A 22,258-nucleotide genomic window follows, 5' to 3' on the forward strand; every position below is an offset into this window, starting at 1 on the left:
ATTAAAGCAGGGAGGGAAAACGACAGGTGAAAGGGATTACTAATTAAGAAGCAAACAGGCCAGATCATGACAGGTTGTTGAGTTTAAAAAAAATAACTCTCTGTATATGATTGTTTTTAGACAGACACAAGCAGTGTGACCCACATTTATTAAAGGGCAGTGTTCATTTGTTTAAGGATTTACAGGGAGGCTGGAGTGAAACCGATATGATCCTGATCGTGTTTCTGATCCTATGGAGAATTCCAGTAGCTGCAATGCCTAGCTGCAGAGTGACAGCTCGGCATGGATGGAGACCAACCTATAATATTTCAATCTAGAAATACTCACACAGAAAGAAAAAGACATTTAGAAGAATTCTATTGATATAAATTATTTTAGTCTTTGACGCTCAGACCTCTGCAAATACGACAGCAATGCTCAGAAGGCAGAGACTGAGTTGAAAGCTAAGAAATGTAGAACAGCAGTTACGAAGGTTTACTAGAAGGCCAGTAAATTACAGTACTGGCTCGAATATAAGGTGAAAAATTATGTGAAACTGTTGGGTCGTCATAATCTGGGCCTAATCAATTATACAGTTACAGATGCCTGGGGCCGCTACATGAACTCAACAGCAGAGCACGGCAGGTTTTTGTAGTGACCTCACTGTAGCTGCAGTCATGTTTCTATCACATGAGAGAAGGAGTGACAAGGATGCTTGAAATGAAGATTCACTGCAAAGAACGAAGTCGCTAAAAAATCCGAACATTTTGCAGACATTTGAAGTCGAGTTATGATGCCGAATTAAAAATAAAGTTGGTCAACGCAGCGAAGGCATCAAACAACTGCTTAAGTTAAAGAGTGGAATGAGCTAATTTCAGATTGCATTGCAAGATTTTAATTCTTTTGTTTTAAATCTTTTAGTGCAATATTATCTCAATGAAATTCTCAACACTAAAGCACAAAATATATTTTGTTTATCAGTAAATTTTTTTTGTGTCTTTTTTTGGGGGGGGTATTTTTGTTTTGTTCCTAAAAATTGGTCCCGGAGAGAAATTGGTCATAGTAGCTTCATCTGGTCTGTTCCTGTTTGGCTGTGACTCCATCCTGGAGAGAAATATCAGCTGTGCTGCTGCCATCAACACCTTTGTTTCTAGATGTTGGAGCTTGGCCTGTTTTCCAGTGTAGTCCTGTTTCTCTGACTGTGACTAACTGGATGTGCTCTCTTCATCCTCTGACATGGGAGCTGGCTCGGAGCTCGTCTGCCTGGCTGTGTGTTTCCTGGACGGGGCCGCCTGTGGAGCTGGTTGACAGTTGCCTTTTGTATCTATGCTTCTTTTTCTATGTCTGCTTCTGTCTCCTTGAACCCCAGTGGGCCTCAGCAGATGGCCGCTCACACTGAGCCTGGTTCTGCTGGAGGTTTCTTCCTGTTCAAAGGGAGTTTTTCCTCTCCACTGTCGCTACAAGCATGCTTAGTGTGAGGGATTGCTGAAGAGTCAATGAGTCGATGCAATCAGCTGGTTTTCCTTAGATAGAAAACTTTGAATCAATCTGACTGGATGATCTGGTGAACTGGAAAGTGACCTGAGATGACATGATGGGAATTGGAGCTATAGAAATAAACTGAACTGAATTGAATTGAAAGAGGGGGTCATCTTATAATCAGCATAGCTAGCATGGACAGGAACTATAACGGTTATTTCAAAATCTCCTCTCGTTTTTTGAGAAAACTCGACTACAGCTTTAGTAACTAATCTAATTAGCCAGATTTAGAATATTTGTGAAGAACAGAATACATTTTATTTATAACAAATGTAAGTCTTTCAATGGCTTCGCCTTGGAACCAAGGCAGATCCCTTTGCAGTATAACACTAGCAGGCTTAATTATTTAACATTTCATACCCACTGCCCTTGTGCTATCTGATCTTTTGGAATTCATGTTGAATGTTGAATTCAACAGATCTTTGAGTCACCAGGTTCTTAGAAGAAAGTTTCCAGGTTCAGCTCAAAAGTAAGAGGAGAAAAATGTAAACCCCGTTCTTTAAGTTATACATTTGCATCCTTTAGAGTGATTCACTCACATACGGAAGAGGATTAGGGCCACTAAAAAAAAAAAAGTAAGATTTTTAAATTTTATTTCAGTTTAACATGGGAAAAAAGTCAGAATTCTGACTTTTTTCTCAAAATTCTGACTTTAATCTCAGCATTCTGACTTTTTTCCCATGTTAAACTGAAATAAAATTTAAAAATCGGTTAACTTTTTTTTTTTTCCCAGTGGCCCTAATCCTCTTCCGTACTCACACATCAAACCTCCTTCTGTAAATAAATTTTGTCAAAAAAAGATTCAAACTGTGTGGAAAAATATCAGGTAGATAACCCTCTTTACATCCTCCCTCTAGACTTGTTATCTCTATCTGTCCGTCCGTCTGTCCGTTCGTCTTTCTAATAATGTATATGTTCATATCCACTGGTGTATAATCTACTCTATGCAAATATTATATCCTAAAATAAACGGATGTCCACCCACCTACACAAGTGTGGCTTCATACAGCATATGATGAAGTCCACTTCTACATGCGTCAAGCAGAGAGCTGCTCTGCCGGTCCAGCCATCATGCCCGGCAGTCAGGAAGTGACAGGATGACAGGTTGTCATTTGTGATGGGCCAGTGTCTCAGCTGCCAGTGCTGCTATGTTTGCTTCTGTGCACACACCTCATCCATTTCACCGCTATCACTCGTTCACCCTTTGACGTAACAAATACACAAACAGCCAAACAAATACACACTCAGGACTGCACAAACACGGCCGTCGTGTGTCCTAATAAACTGCAAACCTTGAGGTGTTTTGGCACACTAAGCTGAACTTGGCTGCCCTGTGGTCTGCTGAAGTGTCAAGATTTGACTTTTGTCCAGCTGAAGATTGACTCTGTGTAGTTATGCTGCATGGCGTGAAAGTTCTTAAAATAAAACACAGCTTTAAGAAAGGGGGTTTAAGTTTTTCATGCTGTCTCTTTTTTTGTTTAAGGCACGACTAAAAAAAGCAGTGATGCGATGCAGCTGTTTTCTCTACAAAAAAAAATACAATTTTGACTTAATTTTCATCTTACCTAATTTTTACTTTTATATTTAGTATGCCAGTTTGTTTTGGATGTAAATGATGGAGTGACAGAGGGATAGAAACAGAATGAGAGACGGATAGACAGATTTGCTCCTGTCATTGTTTAAACTGTGAGGTGAATCAGGCTTTCGGCAAACTCCTCTAAGAGTTTGATTTCTTTTATTGCAGAAACTAAGAGACAGCTTATCTGATCCTGATATAAATATCTCCACTTTGCTGATAATCTCTTCTAATCTGATTACGTCCCGTCCAGCATCCCAGATTAATATTATTGTCAGCCTTTAAAGAAAGTGAAAATAAAAAACCAAGCGATCGTATCTTCATCAACGCATTTTGATGGTGGTACCTCTTTGAGTCACAGCAAACACAAAGCCACCTACTTTCTCATTGTCCACTGAAATGAGATGTCAAGGAAGGGGGTGTCATGTCCTCTGCTTCTCATCATACTGTCATTGCCAACAGTCCGACGCCTATTCTGTCACATGCACTCTGCTCACAGCCCACTCAGACACAACCATGTCACAAATGATAAACATGCTAGATTACTCATGGAAACTTTAGATCACTTTACTCCAACTGATGGGTATTAATAAATAACAAAGATGGAAAATACCAAACAAAATGTGTGAATCACACCAAGACCAAACAAGTGTGTGAGTGACATATTTAACTAATCCTATGTAGGTTTTGTCTTTGTATGGTTGCATATGCTCCTCATTTTTGGGGCTATTATTTCTTAACTTAAAGGTATAGAGGACAATCTTTTATTTCTGGGTGGATCATCTTAATAAATGGTCTTCCTAACTGTCAATCATTCTGGTGATATGCTTATGTAAGGCTGTCCTAAGTGCTCATCCAGTTAGCTATCTTTTTCTGCGCATGTATATCTGTGGTGAGCTACGGTTTCAGACAGTCATTGAAGCTCGCCTTTCTCACCACGGTTCTTTGAAAATGGCCGATGGTCGGAAGAGATAAAGTGTCTACGAAATGTGAGAAGAAAAGAAAGGCCTCAGAAGAGGCAGATATATCCCAGAATGCTTTGCACCGAGCACTCTTATCACAAAGCATTATGGGATTTGCTTTCACAGAGGCCCGCTGCCACCATAAACTGTTGCCAGGGGCGGATTTGGGAAATTTGAGGCCCTAGGCAAAGACAGGCAGGGGGCCCTCTGAGTCAAGAACACAATATATTAAACAGAGCTATTATCCAGATGTAGAAATGTTAATAGAATAGACATCCATTATCTGTTCTAGGTTGTGTCCCTCTCTTCTTGTCCCTTTTCTTCTTGTTTTCCTCTCTATGTTTTGTACTCAGCTGACTTTTCATGCTGTCTCTAAAGGAATGAAAGATTTTTTCCAAGCACTAAGCTCACTTAGCTGATTGCTCCTTCCTGTGTTTCCAAAAAGGCCAAAGTAAATAACCCAGTCCTTCTTTTCACTGTAGACAAGTCATGATCTGCTTATCTGTTCTCCATTTTTCATTTGGATGAAATAATAGCTGCATGAATCATGACAGCAGACAAGATAGAGGAGAGCAGGAGGCGGGGTTACCAATCTACTCGCTCTGGAGAGCAGAGTTCGCTGCTTTTAGATGTTGTCTCCAAAGTCTCCAGTAGCAGAAAAAAGTCTCTAGATTTGGCGCTAGGAGCTTTTTAGAAATCAAAGTGCTAGAGGGGTCTGAAAAGTGGCTAAATATAGCGACTAAAGCGCTAAGTTGGCAACACTGCTCTTTGCATGGTTTGTTTTCAAATGGTTTGCTGCTGTCTGTTTGGACCTTTCTGAACATGTGCAGCAAATGGACTGATCCAATATGGAGGACACTGAAGGGGGGGGGCTGAGACACACTTAATATTATAAATGTTCTGATGGCATTTAGTGAAAAGGATTTTATCAAAAACATAATTAATGTGCACAAATATGGAATAGTTGTATGAACCATATGTAAACAGAGTTTTTTAACTTGGGGCCCTCGGCGACTGCCTAGTATTGCCTAATGGTAAATCCCCCCTGGCTGTCGCCACCCGATACTGGCAACTAATGACAAAGATGGTGCAGGTACTGCGCAGTGAAGGAGGAGTTACATGACAAACGGAGTAAAAAGCAGCGGTTATCTAGCCGAATGCTCAGTTATCTAAGCGCACTATAAAGTCCCTGCTCTATATAGTGCTGGAGGGATTTAGGGATCAGGCGGACATTCGGACGCAGTAAGCTAGTATGGTCTATGAGTCAGCAACTTTAAAATAGACCGCAGGGCGGATTTAGGATTTGAAAATGGGGGTACAAGACAACATGAAATGAAATCAGTGTTTCCCAACTAGCAGTACTCGTACTCCTAGTGGTCAATGAGGGTATTGCAAGGGGTACATGAAAATATTTTCTTAGGTAAAGTAAAAATAAAATTGGGCTGGGATCTGCTCCGCTTTGTTAGGACCCAGTTGAAAAATTAAATAAGCTTTTAAAAACCAAATCTAAGTTTTTCCTTGGGTTCACCTGTTCACCAGGTGTGATACACATCAAAACCAAGCAGAGGAACAGACTCGATGTAGAGAACAGCCTGGGATCAGCTGTTTTTCACACTACGCTATCAGAGCTCATCAAAGCAGCTCAGATGTTTGGATGGAAACAAATAAAACTAATTCAGTCAGTCTGACTATCGTATTTTTAAGCATTTTTTCCCAATTCATCAAGTTTAAATACATTTAAAAGGGGGTTACTCAGTTTTATAAATACAGGTTTATGTTATGATTTAGATTTTTTTTATTTTGTCAAAGCAGCTGTACTGAGTAACTGTGTCCAGAACTCCCTCCCCAATATGCTGATAAAGGATTCCCAGTCATCCAGGTCATAGTCATCCCACAAAGGTAAAACAAAAAATCCACTGGACTTGTTTTCCAATTTTGAAGACGTTTTGCTTCCCATCCAGGAAACTTTTCAATTCAAACTGTCAGGAACAGCGTTGTGTTCAAGGCTCAAGGAGCTTTACAGTTCAACCAGAACTCCCAAAACTCCCTTTTAACATGAAGAAACCTCCAGCAGAACCAGGCTCAGTGTGAGCGGCCATCTGCTGAGGCCCACTGGGGTTCAAGGAGACAGAAGCAGACATAGAAAAAGAAGCATAGATACAAAAGGCAACTGTCAACCAGCTCCACAGGCGGCCCCGTCTCTCTCCCTCTCTCTCTCTCTCTCTCTCTCTCTCTCTCTATATATATATATATATATATATATATATATATATATATATTAGGGATGCACGATATAATGGGCCCCCTATCGGTATCAGCCTTAAAACTGAATATCGGACATCGGCCACCCCACCGATATTTAACCCGATATTTGATCAGCTTCTGAGTTTCTAAAGTCTAAAAAAAATAAAATACTACTTCTTCTTCTTCTTCCTCAAAAACTTTTTTTTTACAGACTTAAAAACTTCTAAAGACGAGGGAAAAAATATTGATCCATTAAAATATCCCAATATCTTCATATGCTGATAAATTGCCATTTAAAAACACCATATCAATCTCTTTTACTACTGAAATATTGCTATATGTCATCGTTATGCTACGAAATCCCCCGAAAATTCACCAAATGTTGCCATATTTTTATATGTTGATATATTGACGCGGTATCGATCTCTTTTACTAACAAAATCTCACAAGAAATTGCAAAATATCACGAGAGTTTGTAACAGAACGATGAAATTTCACCAGATTTTGAAAGTAAAATAGATCGATACCGCGTTTTTAAAAATCTATTTGATATCAGCATATGAAAATATATTTGAGTATATTATTTTTCAAAGTGTCAGAAATGGATAACAAAACTGCTATTTTCAATGACTACTTATTTTTGTCCAGCTTTGACATCGGTATCGATATCGGTTATCAGCTACATGAGATTTAAAATATCAGCATATCGGATATCGGCCAAATCCCAATATCGTGCATCCCTAAAATATATATATATATATATATATTTTATTTTTTTTTTTATATTTTTTTTTATTATATATATATATTGAAGGTTACTGTATATAGCCTCAAACTCAACGCTATTCCTGACGTTTTGAATTGAAAAAGCTTTCCTGGATGGAAAGCGAAACGTCTTCAAACTTGGAAAAAAAGTTCAGTGAAAATGAATCAATTCAGCTGTTTTCCATTTGCTGAGGTTATCCTTATTCTTTGACTTGTTAGAAATGTGTCCTGTTTGCAATATGCTGTTAAAAGTTACTGCTTTTTTTGTTAATGGTTCATGATCTATTTTATTTGGCACTTGTATTGTTACATTTTACCTGCATAAATATGTAGTATCCAAAATGTAATGCTATGTTCCCAACAAACGCTCTTGAGCAGCATAAGCAGCCGGTTTATATGCAAGGTCTATGGTTGAAGTGTGTCAAGGTGCATCAATAGGTCCTTCAGTGCATCTGAGCAGCGCCTCATGAGCGTTAGCATCCGAGGCGCGTGACATGTTTCACAATCAGACAGTGCTGTTGTTGAAAAATTTGGACTCTTGCTGCTTGACTCGCCACATTAATCAATCAAAGAAGCTGATCTGAGGTCAGGAATAAGCCGTCAACAATGAACAAAAATATATAAACGGGGTAAAACTTCTAGGTTTACAGAAAAGGCAAGAAAAATGTTTTGCTTATGTATAAAGAAAAGTGAATGCTATCATCGCTCACCTGAAACAGTTCATTACTGCCTAACTGAACTAAAAATGTTGAACACTCATGCAAAATGTTCGCTTTTATTATTTTGTTTCCTACAGTTTGTCTGACATACCTGAAAAAAACAATCATCTACTTCCAGCTGCCACCAACAGTAGTGGAAGATTTTTAAGGCTGCATTCACATCGTCGGCCTTAATGCTCAGTTCCAATTTTTTTGTAAAATGCAATTGTTTTTTATGGTTGCTCACATTTCCAAATATATGCGTCTTGTATGTGATCTCCTGTGTAAGTTGCATTCACAAAACGTAAGGGTCCCGCATGCGCAACAGAGCAGAATTAAGTCCCTAGCGAGCGTGCCCTGTGTTTACGGGAGTAAACATACACTACCGTTCAAAAGGTTTTTTAAGGAAAAGCTCTGTACTTTTCAATGAAGATAACTTTAAACTAGTCTTAACTTTAAAGAAATACACTCTGTCCATTGCTAATGTGGTAAATGTCTATTCTAGCTGCAAATGTCTGGTTTTTGGTGCAATATCTACATAGATGTATAGAGGCCCATTTCCAGCAACTATCACTCCAGTGTTCTAATGGTACAATGTGTTTGCTCATTGACTCAGAAGGCTAATTGATGATTAGAAAACCCTTGTGCAATCATGTTCACACATCTGAAAACAGTTTAGCTCGTTACAGAAGCTACAAAACTGACCTTCCTTTTTTGCAGATTGAGTTTCTGGAGCATCACATTGATGAGGTCAATTAAACGCTCAAAATGGCCAGAAAAAGAGAACTTTCATCTGAAACTCTACAGTCTATTCTTGTTCTTAGAAATGAAGGCTATTCCATGCGAGAAATTGCAAAGAAATTGAAGATTTCCTACAACGGTGTGTACTACTCCCTTCAGAGGACAGCACAAACAGGCTCTAAGCAGAGTAGAAAAAGAAGTGGGAGGCCGCGTTGCACAACTTAGCAAGAAGATAAGTACATTAGAGTCTCTAGTTTGAGAAACAGACGCCTCACAGGTCCCCAACTGGCATCTTCATTAAATAGTACCCGCAAAACATCAGTGTCAACATCTACAGTGAAGAGGCGGCTGCGGGATTCTGGGCTTCAGGGCAGAGTGGCAAAGAAAAAGCCATATCTGAGACTGGCCAATAAAAGAAAAAGATTAAGATGTGCAAAAGAACACAGACATTGGACAGAGGAAGACTGGAAAAAAGTGTTGTGGACGGATGAACCCAAGTTTGAGGTGTTTGGATCACAAAGAAGAACGTTTGTGAGACGCAGAACAAATGAAAAGATGCTGGAAGAATGCCTGACGCCATCTGTTAAGCATGGTGGAGGTAATGTGATGGTCTGGGGTTGCTTTGGTGCTGGTAAGGTGGGAGATTTGTACAGGTTAAAAGGGATTCTGAATAAGGAAGGCTATCACTCCATTTTGCAACGCCATGCCATACCCAGTGGACAGCGCTTGATTGGAGCCAATTTCATCCTACAACAGGACAATGACCCTAAACACACCTCCAAATTGTGCAGAACTATTTAGAGCAGAATCAGGCAGCTGATATTCTATCAGTAATGCTTTAGCTATTCTCTGTGTCCAACTCATTTCCACGTCCAGTACAAAGCCTCTGTCTGTTTGCAATTGTCTTTCAGGCCTGATGGGATTGGCACAGTGACTGTGGAGGAAAAGGAGCGTTTTGAAGAAATCAAAGAGAGACTACGTGTGCTTCTGGAGAATCAGATAACTCATTTCAGGTAGATATGAGTCACAAAAACAATTTTTCAATTTGTTTGGCAAGTTATTCTAACGAAACCTCCAAACAATTCATTCTTCTTTATTAGATATTGCTTTCCATTTGGACGACCAGAGGGAGCGCTAAAAGCTACTCTGTCCTTGCTTGAAAGGGTATGTTATACTTATATATATAATATATATATGTTAAACAGCTTCTTATGACATGTGTCCTTATGTCATAAAGACCTGTAGAGCATGATCCTTTGACACCAATGTTCTGATAAGAATCTTCTCTCAGGATTGTATAGTTTTGCCACATTACAGTGATATTTCTTTCATAACTGTCCTTATTATGGGCTTCTTGAAATGTTATGTAGTTTTTTCTTATAAATATCTATTTCTGAGGGTATTTTGTTTAGTGAAACATACTTCTGAAGGTGTCAATGATAACAGTTACAAATGCAACCTTCAGAAGATATTGTTAGCTTAGCATGAACATACTACCAACATGAACAACCCTCTAACACAAAAACTAGGATAAAGTGGCAATGTTTTCACCATCTTGATATTACCCAGCAGCCCTTGCGGCTAATGCAGCCTTACAGGACATTACAATGACTGCCTGAGTGACTGATGGGAAAAAGAGAAATAGAGCTTAGACTGACTGACACAAAGCTACTGACTGTAAACGGTTCATTATGACCTATTATGTAGGCCTACATTTCAGAAATCATGTTTATTTGAATAAAAACTTATTAAACACAAATATATCTTATTGAATATTATTTATTTTCATCACCAGTTATCATAGTAGAAAAGCTTTCTCAAGCAGTTTGTTATGCATTTTGAAAACCGGAGATAAACCGCTGGTCTAACGCACCACCTGGCTTCAGAAACCTGTTCAAAGACTTACTTTTACTTATTATTTAGGAATTATTTCACTCTTACGCTTATCTTACTTTATTCTTATATCTTATTTACACTTATAATTTATACACTGAGCCTGGTTCTGCTGGAGGTTTCTACCTATTAAACGGGAGTTTTTCCTCTCCACTGTCGCTACAAGCATGCTTAGAGTGAGGGATTGCTGAAGAGTCAATGAGTCGATGCAATCAGCTGATTTTCCTTAGATAGAAAACTTTGAATCAATTTGATTGGATGATCTGGAGACTGTAAGGTGCATTGATATGACATGTTGTGAATTGGCGTGGGCCAACTGAATTTATTTTCTCCCGACCTTACGCTTCCTGATCGAGAGGAGGACGTGAGAGGCTAATCGCCACTCGTTAGTCCCAGTATACTACACGACGCAGGACGGACGATGAGGCTGAAAGTCAGCCCAATCCAAAAAATTCTTGCACGATAGGAGAATTGGCCTGAAAAGGGCAAAAAAAAAAAAAAAAAAGTACAGTCTAAGCCTGCCTTAATGTCCAGATTAAGATGATATTCACACAGCGGAGTGGCATAAAATCTCTATTTTTGTCATGTTTGGCTTAAGGTTCCTAACCCACATGCAGAACACACTGAAGCAGGAGAAAAGTTCAAAGCTTTATTGAAATTATTCTGCACAAAGAATAAACAGATCCAGGACAGGTCATGAGTGGGTTCACTGCAGAGGGGGACAGAGGAGTTAGTGGATGTCCAGGTAACTTGCAGGATGTGAGTGAGCAGGACAGTACCTGTTCTGGAGTCTGAGCAGAGCGGCTGAGGGGGGAAACCTTGAGGGTCCAGAGGCTGACGGCAGGCTGAGGGCTTGGCGGAGGCAGAGCTTAGGTTTGAGTGTTTGCAGATCACAGATTAGAGTTTCCCTTCCAGATTCTTCAGAGAGCGGGCAGGCAGATTTCCAACAGAGAAACTCTTCAGGGTTTCTGGTTTCCAGGCAGGTTAAACCTGGGAAGCAGAAAGGAGAAATCAGATCAGGTTCAGGATTTCAGGGAGTCAGAGATTTAGGCCCCGTCCACACGAAGTCAAACCCTGGCCTAAACGCACAAATGTTTCACCAAACCAGCCTCTCATCCATACAAAGCCGGCGTTTCGGGGGTCTGTAAACGATCTTTTTTTTATTAAGCCTTCAGAGTGGGAAGATTTTGAAACGCCGTTTTCGCGTTTCCATCTTTAAGCTCTGACCGCATTTTTTTTCTTACACGCATGCGTCATAGCGTCACGTCATGCACGACACAGTATCACAACAACAATGGCGCCGTACTGTGTTGAATGGTTGCTGCTCATGCTACTCACCCTGCTGTCGGGCTTACAACAGAATCTTCTTCTTCTGGAATATCTCCAGGAAGAACAGAGCAATATCGACCACATAGTTCAGCACCTGAACTTGACTGAACCACCAAAATGGACCCGCAGGGCAACCATGTATAAATATTAGTGCGCATGCCCAACATTTCGTCGCCTATTTTTGCTTTGGCACCACAGCGCCACTTACAGGCCTGGCATACATTTTGCAGCGTTTTCATGCATTCGTGTGGACGATCACATTTATTTTACGTCTCCGTCTTTACGACAAACGTTCTGGAAAATATTAGCGTTTCGCGTTCGTTTTGACTTCGTGTGGACGGGGCCTCAGACAGGCAGGTTGGCTCAGGCTTGCTAACCATAACTGGCAAACACTCTGGCACTGGAGACACGTCCTCTGCCTCCTTAAATACGGATCTCCTGATGAGCAGATGAGCGACAGGTGGTAGCAATCAGCTCCGGCTCCAGGAGATCTAGTACGCCCTCTGACCTCCAGATCCCAACAATTTTTTTGCATGATGGTTTATACAACACATAAGATTTGCCTGCCATTACACCTCAGTATGGATTCTCCGTACTGGTGTTTAGGAATGGCACAGACATTAAAACATCACATGTAGGTAGGCCTTATTCTGCATTCACACCGAATGCATTTTAGGGCCCAAAAAGCGTCCAAACGTTGAACTGGTCAGACAGTGTGAACGCTCACCGCTCCAGGCATTGAGCTGTTCTCCTGAATGTGTCTTGGCTTTACTGCAAGATGATATTGCAGGATTTTTGGATTTTCCTCTCTAAGAATTAAAAAGAGAATTTTAATTTGTAAAACTTACCATTGATAAAGAAGAATAGTGCGAATAAATGCAACATGTTTAGATTTTAATTAAGAGGGAAAAAAATTTTTTAGATTAGAGAGCAGCTCATTGTATATGTCTATTTATATAATTAATACGTGAATTTGAATTGAATTGAACTGATAGATATCTTGATCTCGATGGAAGTTCATATACAGGTAAAAGCCAGTAAATTAGAATATTTTGAAACACTTGATTTATTTCAGTAACTGCATTCAAAAGGTGTAACTTGTACATTATATTTATTCATTGCACACAGACTGATGCATTCAAATGTTTATTTCATTTAATTTTGATGATTTGAAGCGGCAACAAATGAAAATCCAAAATTCCACGTGTCACAAAATTAGAATATTACTTAAGGCTAATACAAAAAAGGGATTTTTAGAATGAAAATGAAAAATATGAGCATGTACAATCCTCAATACTTGGTTGGAGCTCCTTTTGCCTCAATGACTGCATTAATGCGGCGTGGCATGGAGTGGATGAGTTTCTGGCGCTGCTCAGGTGTTATGAGAGCCCAGGTTGCTCTGATAGTGGCCTTCAACTCTTCTGCGTTTTTGGGTCTGGCATTCTGCATCTTCCTTTTCACAATAGCCCACAGATTTTCTATGGGGCTAAGGTCAGGGGAGTCGGCTGGCCAATTTAGAACAGAAACACCATGGTCCGTAAACCAGGCACGGGTAGATTTAGCGCTGTGTGCAGGCGCCAAGTCCTGTTGGAACCTGAAATCTCCATCTCCATAGAGCAGGTCAGCAGCAGGAAGCATGAAGTGCTCTAAAACTTGCTGGTAGACGGCTGCGTTGACCCTGGATCTCAGGAAACAGAGTGGACCGACACCAGCAGATGACATGGCACCCCAAACCATCACTGATGGTGGAAACTTTCCACTAGACTTCAGGCAACGTGGATCCTGTGCCTCTCCTGTCTTCCTCCAGACTCTGGGACCTCGATCTCCAAAGGAAATGCTAAATTAGCTTTGGTCAGAAAACATGACTTTGGACTCAGCAGCAGTCCAGCTCTTTCTTTCCTTAGCCCAGGTGAGACGCTTTTCGCGCTGTTTCTTGGTCAACAGTGGCTTGACACGAGGTATGCGGCAGTTGAAACCCATGTCTTTCAGGCGTCTCTTGGTGGTGGATCTTGAAGCACTGACTCCAGCAGCTGTCCCCTCCTTGTGAATCTCCCCTACATCTTTGAGTGTTTTTTTTTTCCCAATCTTGACCAGGGCGCGGTGATCCCTATCGCTGACCACAGTTTTTCCTTCCCTTTGCCTCTCTATTAATGTGTTTGGACACAGAGCTCTGAGAACAGCCAGCCTCTTCAGCAATAACCTTTTGTGTCTTTCCCTCCTTGTGCAATGTGGTGATGGTCGCCTTTTGGACAGCTGTCAAACCTGAAGTCTTCCCCATGTTTGTGTCGGCTTCAGAACTGGACTGAGAGACCATTTAAAGCCCTTTGCAGGTGTTTGAGTTAATCAGCTGATTAGTTTGTGGCACCAGGTGTCTTCAAAATTTAACCCTTACACAATATTCAAATTTTGTGACACACAGAATTTTGGATTTTCATTTGTTGCCGCTTCAAATCATCAAAATTAAATGAAATAAACATTTGAATGCATTAGTCTGTGTGCAATGAATAAATATAATGTACAAGTTACACCTTTTGAATGCAATTACTGAAATAAATCAAGTTTTTCAAAATATTCTAATTTACTGGCTTTTACCTGTATATATATATATATTTTTTTTTTTTTCTTTGAATTTTTCAATACCAATCAATGTTAATTTGTCCAAGATTCCACTGAGATAATTGGGAGAAAATGTATTTAGCAAAAAGTAGTATACTTCAAGTAAATTCTATTAAGAATAGTTAAGTATAAGTTTAGAAAGTACACTGAACAGTGCACTTTTAGTGCACTTGAAGTATTACTAAAGTAATACTTCTTCAAACTAAATTGGGACATTTTTAAGTTTACTAAAGTATACTTAAAGTATACTTTAGTAAACAATAAAGTAAACAATAGTATAGTCAAGTACACTTGGCTATACTATTGTTAAGTATATGAATTATAGTTTAGAATAAGTAAACTGTAAGTGCACTGCCTGATTTTAAGTATGAAATTAGTGTACTTTTAGTATACTTGAATAAACTACTTTTTGCTATGCCATTACGTTTTTATTGCAACAGCATTTGCATGAATTTGTTTGAAAGGATTTAAACGTGTTACATATGTGTTGCTTTTGGTCAGGTTCTAATGAAAGACGTTGTGACACCAGTCCCACAAGAAGAAGTGAAAGCTGTGATCAGGAAGTGTCTGGAACAGGCTGCCATAGTCAACTACCAGCGCCTTTCAGAGTATGCAAAACTGGAAGGTACGTTCTTATCGGGGTTCTTAATGCTTTTATTGAAGAAACAGCATAAGAAAAAATCACATATATAAATATAAGAACTACTGTGTTAAAAAAAATCTGAGGTTTTATGATCTGTTCCTCAAGGTACCCTGCATATTATATCTCTCAGTTAGGCAAAGCTTGTTTATCTGTAATTATTTACAATCAGATGTTTAAAGCAGGGAAAAATATACAGGACAGCAAACCGTAAGGAGTGTGGGCGCTAACAATATTTGCTTATTCTGTAGCAGAAGTTGCAATTTATTATTTTCATTTTTGAATTATATGCCAGAGATTGTCATTTACAAAAAGACTTCAAGCGATTTGTTTAATAAAATCATTTTAATAGCAAAACGTCTAAATAAATCTATGATATGGAATAAAGGAAATAAAAAACAGTTTTATTTTAAAATAGCCTGAAACACAATAGATCCTTTTTAAATGCTTTTTATTTGAAATGTTTTTTTCCACCTGATATGTTTAGTTTTAATTAGCTGGTTCCAAACTTTTAATGGACAAACTCCTCTCTGCAGGACCAAAGGTTACGACACACATCTTTGCTACTGCTATCTTATATAAAAGGGTGTACATTTTTTTTTTGTTCCTGTTCAAGTAAAGATAAATTTAATACTATTTTTTTTTTCAGTTTGATCCCACCCTTTTCTGCTTCTCTTTTACCATAGTTTAAGTATACATAATGCCAGATTTATCTACCTTTTCAGTCGCATTGTTTGACTAGAATTTTCTTATTCCTTGTTTCCTTCTCTTGAAAATTCAAATCAGTTTGGCCTCATGTTTGCATAAGTCCATAATGTAGAGAAAAGAGAATATATTTTAGAAGTTAAATACATAACAGCCAAATGTACAGAAGAGGATAAGGGCCACTGAAAAAAAAAAAAAAAAGTTTAACATGGAAAAAAGTCAGAATTCTGACTTTAATCTCAGAATTCTACGACGGAGAATTAGGGCCACACATGAAGAGAAAAAATATTTTTGCCATGACGAGATTAATCTCGCCCTGTCGACTTTAAACTCGCCATTTCGAGAATAAAGTTGAAATGTCATGTTGAGTTTAATCTCGAAGTGTCGACAATAAAGTTGGAATTAGTTCAAGAGAGCCAACCGCTGCACAGGATACATGCACAGAATCCAGAATCAGACATGCCTTGTATAGATGATTTGGTCAAATTGTACTTTCTGTGATGATTATACAGTTATACAGTTGCAGCACGTCAAAGACTACCGTTACTCTTAAAACGCAGACTGCAGCTGCGGAGCGCGGTTGCTCTTTTCTCCAAACTTTGGAATGTCGAGATTAAAGTCGCCACGATATATCAACTTTATTCTCGAAATGGCGAGTTTAAAGTCGACAGGGCGAGTTTAAAGTCGACACGTCGACATTAAACTCAACATGACATTTCAACTTTATTCTCGAAATGTCGAGTTTAATGTCGACATGTCGACTTTAAAGTCGTCATGGCAAAAATATTTTTTCTCTTCATGTGTGGCCCTAATACTCCGTTGTAGAATTCTGACTTTAATCTCAGAATTCTGACTTTTTTCTCAGAATTCTGACTTTTTTCCCATACTATACTGGAAAAAATAAATAAATAAATCAGTTAACTTTTTTTTTTTTTTTTCAGTGTCCCTAATCCTCTTCCATACAAATGTGGGACAGTGTTGGGCAAGTTTTAGATATTCCTTGCCCAGTAGGGGTGGTGAATATATTATTTCATCACATACAGTAATAGCCAGACTGTCTTATATTGTTTATGAAGCCCTGCTGGCTGTGTGTTAGAACAACTAATTAAATTGTGAATTGAGCTCAAATCATGTTCAAACATAAAGGCACACACCCCTTCCTGTAGAAGTGTTTTGTCAGAGTGCACTGGGGGAGGGTTGCAGAAGAGTTCCAGACCATCCGCTGTGGGGCGAACCTGCACCCGCCACCCCATTGAATATTGCTAAGATAAAACATGGACATTGGTCCTCAGTGAACAAAATCATTATAATGCTTTATGGCCCAACAACAGATGGCATCTTTGGCAGCTTTGGAAGTTAATTTTCAACCTTTTTTTTAGATAAAATCATTCACATCCTAATATAATTGAAATCTCCACATAAACCTATTTTCTACTCAATGATCCTGTATCATTTGAAGCTTTGCCTTGTGGGCGGGACATGCAGTTAGGAGCAATTTTCTGTATTGCAGTGCTATCTCATATAAAACCTCTCATTCCCGCACAAATTGTGGATATGTGACTGATTTGTCATGGGCTGTGTCCGAACGTCCTCCTCACTCCCGATAAGAAATAAGATAATCTCATATTAGTCAGATAATATTTTTAGATATTTTTGTTATTAACACTAGTTGGTGTGCTGCTTTTTTAATGTTGCTGTATTTTATTGTAACTCTTGACGCTGAACTGGTCAGCCACTCCTACTAGTGATACACCAGACATGGAGTTAGGTTAACAACCAAGCTACAGGTGACTTACACTGCAAAAACGATCTGAAATTAAGTAAAAATTTCTTATATCAAGTGTATTTACCCTTAATTTGAGCAGGTAAATAAGATAGATTTCCAATGGAATGAGTAATTAGATAATATGCACTTGATTTTTCCTATTTCAAATGTAAATTGTCTCGTTCCATTGGCAAAGCTTCTCATTTACCTCCTCAATTCAAGAAATAATGCATTTGTTTTAAGAAAAATTGCTTATTTAGATTTACATTTTTTGCAGTGTAGACCTCATTCAAAAGAGACAGGGCACCAAACCCCTCTGTTCTACCCAGAAGATACATCTCCCAGGCCAGGTGAAGCATAATCACCCTGGCAGCTTACAAGCTTTTTGCAGATCCATCCGGGACCAAGTGGGAGAAATACCCCCAGATCCCGAATAATATGTTTGGTCTCTGTGATTGAATGTTTGGATAAGGAAAGCAAAATCTACCAGAAGCTCTGTCACCAGAGGTAAGGATAAGTGGTTGAATCCCCTACAGGTGCCAGTGCAAACCTCCAAATGTTAAGCTCCAGGTAAACTGCAGTTCAGTGGGAGGTTGCTGTGTCTGCAGCTGCCGAATCCCAAATATTTATAGAAATATCCATATACGCCATGTTTAAGCAAGCGGAGATGCACTGGGTCTTTCTGCATAGCTGCTTTAAATTTGCCTTCCAGGGTTGGAGGTTAGAGGAGGAGCGGGGCACTAGGTCAGGGCCTGGGTTGGGTATTGAGCCCTAGGGGCTGTTTGGTGCCTTTGGAGGGCTCTCCAGCTCTTCCAATGATTTTCTTAGATTTGGGTTTCTTGGGCACATAAAGCTGGTGGCGGTTCTCTGGGGAGTTGGTGAGAGGAATCATATGCCTGCACAGTGAAAGTTAGGGGTTGGTCGGGCGTGATCAGTGGACCCAGGTGTTGGCTATGCTAGGCTGGTATGGGCGCAGTATTTCACTTTTATTCATTCATGTTTTCTTGTTGGACTTTTGATTAATGAATTATACAGAAGTTTGCTTTTTTGGGAGGTTATTTTTAGGAACTAGTGGCCTTTATTTTTGTTACTTTTGATATGAGCAGACATAAAATGGGATTATTGATAGGGTCACCAGGCTGGGACTCGAACCTTTACAGCCAAACTAGTTATATTCAGTTTCTTTATTGTCACCAGCAGCCAGGAATGAATCGATAACACTCATGATGCAGCAGCACAGACATTCACAACACTAATGTCAGAGTCCGCGGTTGCAGGTTGCTACCTAGAACCAGATGACAAGCGTTGGAGCCAATATAGAAAGAACCAATCTGAAAAAAGTAAACCTCTACTGGCTTAAGGAGAAAAATAATCCTCAGTGGTTTACATGGTTTAACTACAATAAATGTTGTATGTCAAATAGCACATGTTAAGCTCTGCTTTATGCAGAGCTCTACTGTCACAGTTCTGTTGTTGGTTTCAAAAAGGCTACTTTAATTTCTCTTTACTGCAAAATTTATTCTCTTAAAGTCAGTATTGCAAGCCTTGTGATTATATAGTTTTATGGGAGAATTATCCTGCCATAATGCAAGAGCAAATAATTTCAATTTGAGAAAAGAATTTCATCTTCTTGCACTCAAAACTTATAATGCTCACACTCCAAACATGCGCTCTCTCTCAAATATTTTCTCTTCTCTTATCTTTGTTTCTTCTCTCAGATTTAATGCTTCTTGCACAGATATTTTCTCCTCTCTCATGCCTCCTTCTCTTCGCGCACAAACCGCGCTCTGCTCGAGTCTCAGATACGCTCGCAAACCTGTAGGCTCTGCTTGTGGATTTTTTTCTGCTCTCTCTCAGATTGGATCGGATCGTCGCCTAGCAACCTTTCCAGCCAATAGAACGACAGCCTCGGAAAGGGTGCGCTTGTTTAACTCTACTGAGTGTGAGAGAGAGCGCATGTTTGGAGTGTGAGCATTATAAGTTTTGAGTGCAAGAAGATGAAATTCTTTTCTCAAATTGAAATTATTTGCTCTTGCATTATGGCAGGATAATTCTCCCATGTAGTTTTTCTTTTTACCATATTCGGTGGAAGGCATTGCTCTATGAATAATGTTGATGTACTGTTCTTCTAAAGAAGATTGCTTTCAAAGAGGTTAAATAAAATCTTCCAATAGTAGCTAAAGAACTATAACTTTCAACCGATATGAAGGCTGAATAACCTAAATAATGGATTTAAAGCAAAAAATATTTGTGTTGCTGCGCTCATATGTTTATTCATTAAAAAATGAAAAATCAAAAGTGTTGGTGAAACGAAATGGTAAGTTTTGTTGTGAATATTTTTTCGATTAAATGTTATTAAATGGATTAATTAATTGCAGATAATTTAATTAACTTAATTAAAGTTTAATATTTAAGTTTATGTATGTAGCGCTAATTAACGACACATGTCATCTGAAGGTGCTTTACAGAGACCATTTAATCAAAGCTTACAGTAAGATTGGTTCAAAGGTAAGAAACCAAATGACTGAATTATAATCATTTACTTTGCAGGACACATGTGCATGTAGAGATAGCAGATATTTGCTTGCATTGTGTCCCTCCCACTGAGCATGCATGAAGCAGCAGTGGAGAGAAAAAACTCCCTTTGAACAGGAAGAAACCTCCAGCAGAACCAGGCTCAGTGTGAGCGGCCATCTGCTGAGGCCCACTGGGGCCGACCTAGAAGATGTCATACAAGAGGAACATAGAAGCACGATTTATAGATATATAACTTATTTATACAACATCAGTGCCTGAAGGTTATAAAGAATAATATAAAATAATTTTTTTTTTTTTGCAGAGTTACATATTCAAATACATCTTTAGAGTTTATAACTTTGATATTTATATACTGATTAAACTAGGGCTGCAACAACGAATCGATAAAATCGACTTTTAAAAGCGTTGGCAACGAATTTCATCATCGATTAGTTGTGTCGCGCGATTAATGCGTCATCCGCCGCCGTCGTCATCACATCCACTTGACTGAAACGGGCGGAAGAAAAAAAATACGGCAGAGCGAGCCAGCGCTGCAGGCGCAGTGTTGCCAACTCAGCGACTTTGTCGCTATATTTAGCGACTTTTCAGACCCCTCCAGCGACTATTTGTTTAAAAAAGCGACTAGCGACGAATCTGGCGACTTTTTACGGTGTCACTGGCGGCTTTTGGAGACTCTTACGTGAAAGCATGTATCGTTCCTAATCTTGTCCTCCAGCGGCAGCTGCTGCCGTGGGGCGCCTCCCCCATCCCAACCCCGTTCTCCCGCAGGAGTCCCTCTCAGCGCTGCAGTCAGAGCCGCAGGACGTTTACCCTCAGCGTCCAGACTGCAAATGAAGCGCGCATGCGCCGGGATTGACGGCGCATATTGATCACAATAATTAAAATAGCCTGCGCTTTGTAAAGCGAAAAAAGTCGTAACATGAAACTTTTGTAAAAACAAATGAACATGGCACGGAACCACCATGTTTGTTTGGTTTTAAAGTGGGGAAACGTAACGTTAGTTTCTCAGGTAGCTCATCTGATGCTTTCCTTACCGTGTTAGTAGGTTACAGACAGGGATAAGGTTGGCTACTTATTTTACTTTTAATTTCATTTGAATTAGCTTAAGCAGCGTTTATATTTTCTTTATAAATAAATTAACTTCAAATTATGAGGGCAAGACTTTTAAATTTTAAATCTTCTGGCAAAGATAAAGTAAAGAAGATCCTGCAATTTATGGAAGTAAAGCAGAATAAAATCCAGCAAGATCAGTAATATGTCAATTAATTATCTGCCACATTCCCATGTAAATATCTGTCTTTGGAGGATGTGTTTTTTAGCACCCCTAGTTCTCTCATTTTTATTCCAAATACAATTTATAATTTGAATCACAGGCTATTTTTATCTCTATGGTTCAGTATTTTCTCAAGTAGCAACTTTAACTGCTATACTTTCCTGTCTTAAAAGGCAGAACTCTTCTAGTCTAAAAAAACTCAGTTGTTGAAATGGGGGGGCCTATTGTTTGAACCCCTTAGGGGCTTTAAAAACAAAAATGTCTTTTTTTGCGCTTTATGAAACAAAGTATCCTATATTTTGTGGATGTACAGCTACATTTCTCATGTAAGTTTGCGTAGTTTTAACACAAACATTTATTTTTCATATTGCACCAGTACAGTTAATGAGCAACCTGTACTTGTGTGCTTGTTTGTTCTGTCTAAAATGTTTATTTTGGAATAAAGAGGTTAATATAAAAAATATTTTTTGTCTGATTCATTGATTTTTAAAATAATCGTTAGTTGCAGCCCTAGATCAAACATAATTATGTGATCTTTTATAGAAACATTCACACCAAGTTAAATCTTCAAGGGATTACATTTTATTTAGAGTTTCAGAGCATTTCATCCAGACCAAACTCTGGATAAGCAGCTCATTAAATCGTTGCAGTATTTATCTTCTATATATAATAACTTCTTTATTTTTTCTCCATCACCCGCATTTATCTGGATGCACTGAATAAACTTCATGCACCTTTTCTTCCTTTGTGTACCTTCTGTTGTTTATAAGAGCCGATGTCACAAGCGATCATTTATAAATTGTCAACTTTTATGAGTCTTTTAAAAGAATCAGAATCAGGAATCAATAGAGTCGTATTCGAACACGGAATCGGAATATTCAGAAGCCTAGTCTGAAAAGTAGACCAATCCCAATACGCAACCAGTTTCAACCATTATCTCTTGCTCCCATCCATCACCCACAACCCACACATACTGGAAACTACAATAGATAGGG

General features: G+C 39.0%; 1 protein-coding gene across 1 annotated transcript in view; it reads left to right on the top strand.

Moving 5' to 3' along the window:
- Positions 1 to 22,258, top strand: part of LOC119780235 (calcium-dependent secretion activator 1) — a gene marked incomplete at its 3' end in the record, with an annotated part of 164,303 nt that overhangs the window by 77,960 nt on the left and 64,085 nt on the right. The window contains exons 13-15 of the mRNA XM_038280190.1: positions 9,416 to 9,517; positions 9,605 to 9,668; positions 14,844 to 14,967. Coding sequence (XP_038136118.1) covers positions 9,416 to 9,517; positions 9,605 to 9,668; positions 14,844 to 14,967 — 290 coding nt within the window. The remainder of the gene's footprint in view (positions 1 to 9,415; positions 9,518 to 9,604; positions 9,669 to 14,843; positions 14,968 to 22,258) is intronic.

Source organism: Cyprinodon tularosa, unplaced genomic scaffold (assembly GCF_016077235.1).
Source record: "Cyprinodon tularosa strain WSP-4 unplaced genomic scaffold, ASM1607723v1 ctg1024, whole genome shotgun sequence".
Classification (NCBI taxonomy): domain Eukaryota; kingdom Metazoa; phylum Chordata; class Actinopteri; order Cyprinodontiformes; family Cyprinodontidae; genus Cyprinodon; species Cyprinodon tularosa.